Source organism: Mus musculus, chromosome 4 (genome assembly GCF_000001635.26).
Source record: "Mus musculus strain C57BL/6J chromosome 4, GRCm38.p6 C57BL/6J".
In the NCBI taxonomy this organism is placed as follows: domain Eukaryota; kingdom Metazoa; phylum Chordata; class Mammalia; order Rodentia; family Muridae; genus Mus; species Mus musculus.
Window position 1 is genome coordinate 152,027,904 of NC_000070.6, and position 10,701 is coordinate 152,038,604.

Consider the following 10,701-nt stretch of genomic DNA (forward strand, 5'->3'; position numbering starts at 1 on the left):
GCCACACACACACGTTTCACGTCTTTATTGCACTGGATCCTTCTGTGTGCTTATACATCGCAAGCCGTGGCTGAGCTCTCCCAGACACCTCAAGCTCTCCGCCCCACTCGACCCGCCACCTTCAGCCCATCTCATCTGCCCATTCTCAACAGCCCCAGCGGATCAGGTAGTGCCGCAGCGCCTCGTGTAGTCCTGGATGGAGGCCTGAAAGTGTTCTGTGTTGTTGAGTTCTGGACGGCAGAGAATCACGTAGCATTTAGGGAGGAAATAGCCGCTGAAGCCGCCACTCAGAGTGGCCAGCCCTGCCAGCACATTGACCGCGGGTAGGTAGCTGCCCTGGTAAATGCTGGACATGGTGAAGAAAGCGATCCAGGATACGAAGTGGAGGAGCAGGCTGAAGGTGACACATTTGGCTTCGTTATAGTTCTCCGGCAGTTCCTTACCCAGGTAGCTGCAGACAAAGGTGCTGATGGAGAGGAGGATGTTGTGTGCGAAAGCCACCAGGAAGCCCACAGAGTTGACCTCTGTGCACTCAAGAATCACCAGATGGGGGAAGCGCTGGTACTCCCTGGTGGGCCGTGGGGTCCACATTGCAAGCCACGTGAGACAGAGGAACAAATGGACCGTGGAGCTGACAATGACGAATATTCCGGCACCATGGTTTTGGGCCCAAGTGTGGTAGAATGTGGGTACCTTGGTAGAAAACTTGAAGATGATGACCAGTTGGAAGGAGCGGATTGTCAGACAGGAGAGGAAAATGGCAAACCCGAGAGAAAAGAGGGGCTGACGCAGCAAGCACGCGGGCACCGTGGGCTTCCCGAAGAAGCTGTAGAGGCTGCAACTCCCAGCTACCAAGGAACCCAGCATGAGGAAGCACAGCCTACCCCCAGCTGACCTCACAACAGGCGTGTGAAGACGCCAGGCAAACAGGCCAGCAGTCCCAATCAGCAGCAGCAGCAATAGCGTGTTAGCTGCTAATAGCACCAAAGAGATGGGTTCATGCCACCCCAAGAACTCCACGGTGCGTGAGAAGCAGGCTGAGCTCCCCTCAGGGGCCCATTCTTCTGTTCCACAAGGCTGGCAGGTGTGAAGCTCTGAAAGGGAAGACAAGGCTTCTGAGAGCCAGGTGAGCAGAAGGGGGAGATGGGGAAGGGAGTCGAGGTCTTTCAGGCCTGCAAGGCTCTGGGAGAGTTACACCTTGGAGGCAGGTTTTCAACGCCATAGTGAGAGGCGAGCTCGAGTTGATAAGTGTGACCAGCTTTTAAAAGATTTATTTATTTATTTATTATGTATACAGCGTTCTGCTTGCATAGATCCTGCAGGCCAGAAGAGGGCACCAGATCCCATTACAGATGGCTGTGAACCACCATATGGTGTTGCTGGGAATTGAACTCAGGACCTCCAGAAGAACAAACTGTGCCCTTAACCTCTGAGCCATCTCTCCAGCCCCACAAAGTGCCCAGCTTTAAAGATACGACATTTTGGGTCTGGAGGGATGGCTCAGTGGTTAAGAATACTGATTGCTCTTCCAGAGGTCCTGAGTTCAAATCTCAGCAACCACATGGTGGCTCACAACTATCTGTAATGAGATCTGATGCCCTCCTCTGGTGTGTCTGAAGATTTGTTTATAATAAATAAATAAGTAAAATATAATAAATAAATGATTTATTTATAATAAATAGATAAATCTTATCTCTTTCTGCAAGATTTCTATTAACCAGATCCACTTTCTGAGCTTGTACTCCAAGATAACCAAGTCCTGACTCTCCGGTGATGGACAACAGACACTCCCATCACCACAGAGATATTAAAAGGAAAGAATGTGTCCCCCTGCCATAAGTGCCAAGCTGAGTTCATAGCTCCCTACTGTGTTCTCTGCCCTCTGCTTTGAAGTCAGTGAATGGGACACGCTGGCCTCTTTCTGCTGTAGACGAGCGCTAGCGTGTGTGTTTAATTCAAACCATTCAAGCGCTTGGCACAGGGAAGGGGCTTCGTATAAACAGCACAGCATAGTGGAGCTGTGTCTGTCTGAATAAATAAGGCAGACCTGTGGGAGCGGGTGGGGTGTGGAGGCAGTGCTCTGACAGGACGCACCAAGGCCCGAGACTTCTACGTGGTTACTTGCGCTCAATCAGAATTCAGCCCAGTGGCAAGGCTCCTCCAACCTGGACCCAACCTAGTAGTTTGGAAATGCTCGGCCCATGCATGGGAAATGGCAGTATTAGGAGGTGTGGCCCTGTTGGAGGAAGTGTGCCACTGTGCCAGCAGGCTCTGAGGTCTCCTAGTCCTCCTAGTGAGCCTCCTAGTGTGGAAGAGAGACCCCTCCTGGCTGCCTTTGGATTAAGATGTAGAAGTCTCAGCTCCTTCTCCAGCACCCAGGCTGCCTACAGGCTGCCATGCTTGCTGCCATGATGGACTGAACCTCTGAAGCTGGGAGCCAGCTCTGGTAAATGTTTGCCTTTGTAAGACTTGCCTTGGCTCTCTCCTTCCTTTCTCCTCTCCCTCTCTCTTTGGGCTAGCTGTTTCTCTCTCTCTCACCTCTCTCTCTCTCTCTCTCTTCCCATGGCAATTTCCCTGACCTCAGTCCTTGGGGCCAGTGAACTCGCCTGAGAGCAGCTTCCCAATAAACCTGCACTTAATTGAAAAAAAAAAAAAGTAGTTGCCTTGGTTATGGTGTCTCTTCAGAGCAGTGGAAACCCTAACTAGGACACCAGCTGACAAGCCAGTGAGCTGAAACCAGGTTCCAGGGCCCTTGGCTGCTGGAGCACTCACCTTGGGTGCCAGAACACCCGCCCTCTTGCTGTTCCCTCACCTTGGGTGCTGGAGCACCCACCCACCACCTTGGGTGCCGGAGCACCCACCCTCTTGCTGGTCACTCACCACTCGTGTTGAGAAATGTCCCAGCTTCACAGGGCATGCACTCGAAGCAGCAGTGGTGGGAACCCATGACCAACCTGTGGTGCCCTTCGAGACAGTCCCTGGTACACACTGACACAGGCACCTATAAGAAGCCACAGTGAAAGACAGGCATGGTGGCGCACGCCTTTAATCCCAGCAGCACTTGGGAGGCAGAGGCAGGTGGATTTCTGAGTTGGAGGCCAGCCTGGTCTACAAAGTGAGTTCCAAGATAGCCAGGGGCTACCCTGTCTCAAGAAGAAGCCACAGTGATTTGCAGTCACACCGAGGAGCCCAGGTCAAGGGCACAGCTCACAGGGGAGACTGAGAAGAGGGATCTGTGCCACTGCCCTCCAGGTCCCCTCTCCGACATCTGTTTGACAACACTGCAGCTGGCATCCCTGGCAGGACTGCAGACCTGAGGTAGCCTGATGTGTGGGGCCCCATCCTGCTCTGGGTTCGCATCACTCCCCAGATTCTGGTAACAAAGCAGTCACCTGGTGAGCGACCTTGTCCCATTACCTGATTGTTCTTCCCGTGCCACTGGATTTTTGTCTTATTTATGTCTAGATGAACTGGAGACAGTGAGGCAGAACCAATGACCTCAAAGGTCCATTCAGGTCCATTCCAGTCCCAGGCGATGATGTCATAATAACCTAGAGGGTCCCCCTTGTCATCGAATGCTACAGTCTTCTTATGTAGAAGGAAATTCACCTTGTAGATCTGCTGAAGAAGCTAGGATAGACAGATGTCATGAAGCCACCACAGACTACACAGACCCAGGTCACCCAGGAAGCAAGCAAGGTTCTCCGCTCTGGGTGGCTCCAATCCACATATAAGGCCTGGTTCCTTCCTCCACACACTAGTCTCACCGCTAGAGATTCCCTTGACCCCTGACCAGCCTCCAGAGAGGAGACCTCTAACAAAAGACTCTTTTGTAAACATTCTTAGCCTTTGACCTCTCTGGGACATGGTAGGTAGGAGAAGAAAAGGTTCAACGAAGGGAAAGGTTTATATGCCAGCCCGCTGCTCACTGCCTCTCGGATACCCAGGGTACCCCATGCTGCCAGAATTGGATGTTCTGGATGCAGACACCCTGGCTGGAGTCTCTTACCTGCCAGGGGTAGACTGGGCCTCTGGCACAGGTCCCAGAGGTACATCCCAGGAGCTGGTGGAGGCCGTGGGCCACAGCATACACAGCCTCATACACATTGTAGGCAGCGCTCATGGAGAAGGCTCCAAGCTCGGGCATGTTCCATGTCGTGAAAGCGTGACACTCCCTGCACAGCTGGTTAGTGCCGCACCAGGACCCCTCTGGGCAAGTTCTGGGAGCACCCATCACTGCCTGGACATAGGACTCTTCAAACTCCTTCAGGCCAGGGACTTGTCTCTGCTGGATGGCCACCCCCAGCACCGTCCCAATGCCCTGGATCCCGGGCACATTGGTGATGTACGTGGAGATGGCCCAGTCTTCGGAGGCGATCCACACTTTGCCAGTCAGGTTGGCCAGCACCACAGACCTGAAGAACACTCCAGCCAGGTGCCGGTTAGAGAAGACCACGACCACGGTGGTCCTGGCTCGAGCCAGACGCAGCATCATGCGCTGCATCCTTGGGTCACCCGCCTGGGCGGAGAGAGGCACCACGTCCTTGAAGGCGACGCAGATGCCCCGTGGAGTGGCCAGCTCCTCCAGCGCCTGTACGCCCAGCTGCCCGTAGTCACCATAGCTGCCAACGAGCGAGATCCAGACCCAGCCGAAGCTCTGCAGCAGCCGCACTATGACTTCCACCTGGTACTTATCGCTGGGGATGGTGCGCAAGAAGGACGGGAACTTGCGCTTCCCACTGAGGATCACGCTGCTCGCCTCATAGCTGACCTGTGGGGAGGGGCGCCATCCAGTGGGGTCATCAGCAGCAGGGAACTGAATGAAGTCTGCCCCTCCCCCACAGTGCCCACCCAGTACAGGGAGGATGCAAAGAGAGCAGGACGCTCTATGGAGTTCAGGGGTGTGGGGATCTGCCTCACAGACAGGTGAAAGGGCCATGTGGGGTTTTTTTGCTTTTGTTTTTTCGTTTTGTTTTGTTTTGTTGCTTTTTTGAGACAGGGTGTCTCTGTGTAGCCCTAGCTGTCCTGGAACTCACTCTGTAGACCAGGCAGGCCTCGAACTCAGAAATCCGCCTGCCTCTGCCTCCCGAGTGCTGCTGGGATAAAAGGCGTGCGCCACCGCCACCGCCCAACGGGCGATGTCTTTAAAACACAGAACAAGCCATGCTCTCTTGGACATAGTCCTTGGTGTGAGTCGGGCGGGGCAGGGGACCTTTACTCTCAGGCTGAGGGCCTCACTTCCATCCTGCACACTATGGGGAGCTAAGGTTCTGTCTGAGAAATGACACATCCAGATCAAGTTGGAGGAGTAGATCTCAGTTCAAGTGAAGAATGTTCTGGAGAGGCTCAGCGGAGCCAGGGGCTGATGAGGTCACCTGCATGAGGGGTTTCGACACATTACAGTAGAAGGTGAAAGGTTTAACCTGGTGTGGCCAGTAATCCCAGCACCTAGGAGGGGGAGGAGGAAAGTCAGGAGTTCAAAGCTGCTCTGGGCTGTGATGCGGGTACAGGGCCAGTCTTGCTTACAGGAGAGCCTGTCTCAAAAAGCCAAAGGAGAGAAGATGAAAGATGGGCCCTGAAGGGAAACCAGGCTTTGTTGGTGATCTACAAACTGGCAGTAAAGACCTAGCGGGGGACCGAGTAGGGCATGGCAAGGCTGCAGAGGGAAGTGAGCTGAGCACAGCCGCTGGCAGGGAGAGTGGGGAGGCACACATGCTCACAAGTCAGAGTGCCAGGTCTGCAGGGAAGAGGAGACCAGGGAAATACCAGATGCCTCAGGGGCAAAAGGACCCCCCACCCCCACCCCCCAAGACTGAGAAAGAGCACCTGAACGCAAAGATGAGTGGAGAGGACATGAAGCCAAGGACAGCACCATGCAAGGAGCAGGTGGGCAGGCGGGCATGTCACAAAGGAACCATGCAGGGTAAAGGCATGGCAAGCGCTCATTGGCTCATTGGGTTCAGAGCTCTGCAAGGTGTTCCTGCTACAGCTGGATCAAGTAAGGACAGAATCCAAGGCTGAGGCGCAAAATGGAAGAGCCAAGGAAGCTACACCAGTGTGTTCTAGGAAGCTCAATGGCAAGGGGCAGGGAGAGCCAGACATGTAATAAGCACAGAGGACCCAGAAGAGGGATCTCCCTGTGCTTAGACTGCCGAGCACAGCGGGGTCCAGGCTTAGGGGGTACAGAACCACCAAGGGACAGCAAGGAAGGAAGGCAAGCCAGCAGGTGATACAGTGTCTAATGTGGGAAGTAAAGGATGTTGGGATATCAGGCAGTGGAGTCTGTGGATGGGAAGAAGGCACAGAGAGTGAGCAACTGGGCAGCAATACCTCCAGAGGGCCACCCGAGGGCCAGGCAAGTCCTGGGCGCCTTATTAATCCCAGCACTTGGGAGGCTGAGGCAGAGGCAGGGGAGCTCTGTGAATTTGAGGCCAGTCTGGCCTACATAGTGAGTTCCACGACAGCCAGGCTAACATAGTAAGGCCCTGTCTTAAAACAAAAAATTTTTAAAAGTATGGGCTCTCCCCATGATGGCTGAGGCAGAAGTCTGGAGGCAGCTTGGAGAGAGGCAGGCAGGAAGACTGGGCAGTATCAATGACGGGCAAGATGCCTGCAACCCTTCCTAGAGATCAAGGGCAGCCTAGCCTCAGAGAGGATGGCAGTTCCCATTGCCCTCCACCCTAGAGATCCCCGCGGCTCAGCTTACCAGGGGCATCAGAAAAGGGCTCAGCAGGGCAGCAGTGGTGACAGCGTGGTCAGTGTTATCAGGCCCAATGAGTGCCACCACCTTGGAGGAGTGGTTGCGAAGATCTCTCTGCATCTCTAGGTGGCCTGTCCCTTGCTGGGCGAGCACCCTCAGGGTGGCATAGACATTGGAAGACTCTGAGCACACGTCATACAGTTCATACCCCAGGGTGATGTTGGGAAGCAGAGCTGTGGAGTTGTTTATCTCCTCAACGGTGAACCGCATGGCTTGGAAGAGGTGATAGCCATGGCCGTTGAAGCTGTCAGACCTGTAGGGAAAGCCCAGCGAGAGCTGAGAAGGTTAAAGAGCACCATACACACACACACACACACACACACACACCCCCCCTGAAACGCTCTGCCTTCTGCATCACAGGCTTTGGGGGCAGAAAGGTAGCTCTGAGGGACCTGTCCAAGCCAGCACCAGCCTGAAATCCCTGGCCCTAGGTTCTCAGAACTGAGACCATCACACATTACCAAGTGCAGTGTCTTTGTTGGGCGTACGTACAGAGTTTTCCGCTCTCACAGGAACACGATGGTTTCAATAAAGGAAAACAAAGACCTTTCCTTCTTGGCTGCTGCCATTCTACAGCATGTGAGCCCCGTGTCTTCAGATTGGATTATGCAAGAACACATGAGTACCTCAATGGCTGTCTGAGCTGCTGACCGAAGTTTCATTGTTCAATGACTTTTGATGTGGCATTGGGACAGAATTTCCAGTCATTTCTGAAATAGCCCTAAGCATACCTTTGCCATTTATACTATATATTTGAAGTAGCTTTCTCAGCAATCAACATACCAATTAACTCTAAAACATTCTGTGTCCAGAGGTGCCAGATATTTAGCTGAGATTTATGTAAAAATAAACAAATACATTCATCCACATCATCCATTCATCTTATTAGTATGCAACAGTCTTTCTTCCTTTCTTTCCTGTTTTTGATTTTTTGTTTTTTTTTGGTTTTTTTTTTTTTAGAGATTTATTTATTGTTATATGAAAGTAGACTGTTGGGGCTGGTGAGATGGCTCAGTGGGTAAGAGCACCTGACTGCTCTTCCAAAGGTCAGGAGTTCAAATCCCAGCAACCACATGGTGGCTCACAACCATCCGTAATGAGATCTGACTCCCTCTTCTGGAGTGTCTGAGGACAGCTACAGTGTACTTACATATAATAAATAAATAAATAAATCTTTAAAAAAAAAAAAGAAAAGAAAAGAAAAAAAGAAAGTAGACTGTAGCTGTCTTCAGACACATGGGAAGAGGGAGTCAGATCTCATTACGGATGGTTGTGAGCCACCATGTGGTTGCTGGGATTTGAACTCAGGACCTTTGGAAGAGCAGTCAGTGCTCTTAACCTCTTGAGCCATCTCTCCAGCCCCCATTTTTTTTGTTTTTTTTTGAGACACGATGTCACTACATAGCCCTGTATGGATGGCCTGGAACTATGTAGAGCAGGCTAGCCTAGAATTTAGAGATCCACCTGTCTCAGCCTCCTGAGTGCTGGTATTAAGGGTATGTATGACTATGCCCAAATATCTACCTATTTTGTATACCTAAAGTCATGTTAAAAATTCTCAGGGGGTGGCCGGGCAGTTGTGGCCCAGCACTTATGAGGCAGAGGCTGGCAGATTTCTGAGTTCAAGGCCAACCTGATCTACAGAGTGAGTTCCAGGACAGCCAGGACTACACAGAGAAACCCTGTCTCTTAAGATTTATTTATTTATTTATTTATTATATGTAAGTACACTGTAGCTGTCTTCAGACGCACCAGAAGAGGGCACCAGATCTCATTATGGGTGGTTGTGAGCCGCCATGTGGTTGCTGGGATTTGAACTTCGGACCTTTGGAAGAGCAGTCGGGTGCTCTTACCCACTGAGCCATCTCACCAGCCCCCCTGTCTCTTAAAAAACAAAAAACAACAAACAAACAAAAATTCTCAGGGGGCTTGAACTAGAGAGATAGCTAAGAGGTTAAAGAGTGCTGGCTGCTCTTCCAGGGGCCCAGCGACCACATGATGGCTCACAACCATCTATAATGTGATCTGATGCCCTCTTCTGGCATGCAGGTGAACATGCAGACAGAGCACTCATACATGAATAAAAATCTTTCTTTAGGCCGGGTGGTGGTGGCACATGCCTTTAATCCCAGCACTCGGGAGGCAGAGGCAGGCGGATTTCTGAGTCCTGGTCTACAGAGTGAGTTCTAGGACAGCCAGGGCTACACAGAGAAACCCTGTTTTGAAAACCCATCTTTTGTTTTGTTTTGTTTTTGTTTTTCGAGACAAGGATCTTCTGATCCTTCCCAGGCCCTCAGTCTTTTCTCTGCAGGCTTTAAATGGGTTGTGTAAAGCCCATGTACTGCCCATGGGCGAGCTCTTTCACAGAGCCTATCAACCCAAATGCCACCCACATCAAACACTTTCACAGTAACATCCAAACGGTTTTTTGAGACAGCAGCTCTAGGCGCCATCTCCTCCTGGTCAAACCGACATGTAAAATTAACCAGCACACCCGCCTCACATGGCCAGACCTAGGCTGAGAGTTCTCAGTTGCGGTGACTATTGTCACCAGGGACAGGATGCTGAGGACCTGGCATGCCGGGGCCCCAGCCTTTTAAAAGAGCCCCCTCCCCTTGCTTCTGTCACCTGTGTTCCCAAATGTGGCCTGAGAGGCTCAGTACCTCTTCACCGTAAGTCCTTCAGTTACCTGAAGCCAGTTTTCTTCTGTCCGGCTAGAAACCAAGCTTTCTCCTCCGCCCAGCCTCCCATCTGCTGCGTAGGCCTGGTCCTCACAGGCCAGGGGTTCCAGAACCATAAGTCCTAGCCAACAGTCAGGTAGTCGTCATGTGACGTGCCAGCGCTCTGGACCTCCCTTCCAGGTGTGAGGCTTGCATAGCCTGCAAGCAGCCATCTTGAAAAGGAACCCCCCCACCCCCGGGGAACTCCACTTGCCCCCCTGGAGAAAAGCAGGGAGGCTTGAATGGAGTTAAATCTACTCCAACAGCAGAAACAAGAGAATAGATTGCAGTATAAATAATAGCACACAGGGGGCTGGAGAGACAGCTCAGCGGTTAAGAGCACTGGCTGCCCCTTCCAAAGGTCCTGAGTTCAATTCCCAGCAACCACATGGTGGCTCACAGCCATCTGTAATGGGATCTGATGCCCTCTTCTGGGGTGTCAGTGACAGCGTACCCATAAATAACTAAACAGGAATGGAAGGACTCATTTAGCTCTCAGGGTGACTTCAGTCTTTAGAGATGGCTGGGGACTGGCTAGCTCAGAGGCGAGCAGAGCAGCCCTTCTTTGTGCTCCTCTAAGAGAAAGTGTGTCTCTGACAGGATTTCTAGCCGCCTCAGCTGGTTTTGAACTCACTTGTAATCCTCTTGTCTCCATCCTCCAGTACAGAGATTATAGGTAGTGCGTGCCTTAGCCACCAATCCAGCTATGTGGTGCCTGAGCCTAAACTCAGAGCCTCACATACCCACACCAAACGGATACATCCCCAACCTCAACCCACTAAGTGACAGCTCTGCTGGCCCTTACTTACCTGTCACAACTTGTCACCAGAGGTCTGTGTCTCACCTGCAGACAGTCAGCATGGAGGGAGAACAGGCCTGCCAGGAGGAAGTCCCCAGGGAGGCTGAAACCTGGAGAGGATTCTGTCCTTTGGCAGCTGAAAGCCCAGCAGTAAGCAACGGCCAGCTGCAGGCTGAGCAGCAGGTGAGCTGCCCAGAAAAGCATGCTGGCCAGACGTCCCTCTGTCCAGCATGGCTGAGCACACCCCTGACAGGGAATGGCAGCTGCCCAGACGCTTCATAACTGCATGCCCCTGAAAGGGGTGGGACTGGAGCCCAGTTGTGGGAAGGCTGTTGGCCTTCCGGGCTGTGGTCTCTCTCAGGAACTGGGCAGGGCCAGGACGTGGATGGAAACCAGGTGGATTCCTGAGACCCCATCCTCTG

At 52.4% G+C, this 10,701-nt stretch overlaps 1 protein-coding gene across 2 annotated transcripts; it reads right to left on the reverse strand.

Annotated features, from left to right (window-relative positions):
* Window positions 1-10: 10 nt before the first annotated feature.
* Tas1r1 (taste receptor, type 1, member 1) lies at window positions 11-10,587 on the reverse strand. Of its 2 annotated transcripts, NM_031867.2 has the most exons (6): window positions 10,290-10,587; window positions 6,707-7,013; window positions 4,010-4,771; window positions 3,418-3,630; window positions 2,881-3,001; window positions 11-1,094 (listed from the first exon to the last, which is right to left on the reverse strand). In NM_031867.2, exons 1-6 carry the CDS (start codon window positions 10,481-10,483, stop codon window positions 163-165), a joined length of 2,529 nt encoding a protein of 842 aa, NP_114073.1. In that variant the 5' UTR covers window positions 10,484-10,587; the 3' UTR covers window positions 11-162. The 2 variants fall into 2 exon arrangements, with proteins under 2 accessions (NP_114073.1, XP_006538537.1); XM_006538474.4 differs by lacking the exons at window positions 6,707-7,013; window positions 10,290-10,587 and adding an exon at window positions 5,827-6,392.
* Between the last annotated feature and the right edge of the window lie 114 nt (window positions 10,588-10,701).

Coding starts and splice junctions, on each gene's coding strand:
- Tas1r1 (NM_031867.2), bottom strand. CDS start 10,483: ATGCTTTTCTGGGCAGCTCACCTGCTGCTCAGCCTGCAGCTGGCCGTT. Junction 4,772..6,706: donor GCCCTTTTCTGATGCCCCTG/GTAAGCTGAGCC, acceptor CCCTCCCCACAG/GTCAGCTATGAGGCGAGCAG. Junction 3,631..4,009: donor GCCCAGTCTACCCCTGGCAG/GTAAGAGACTCC, acceptor TGTCTATCCTAG/CTTCTTCAGCAGATCTACAA.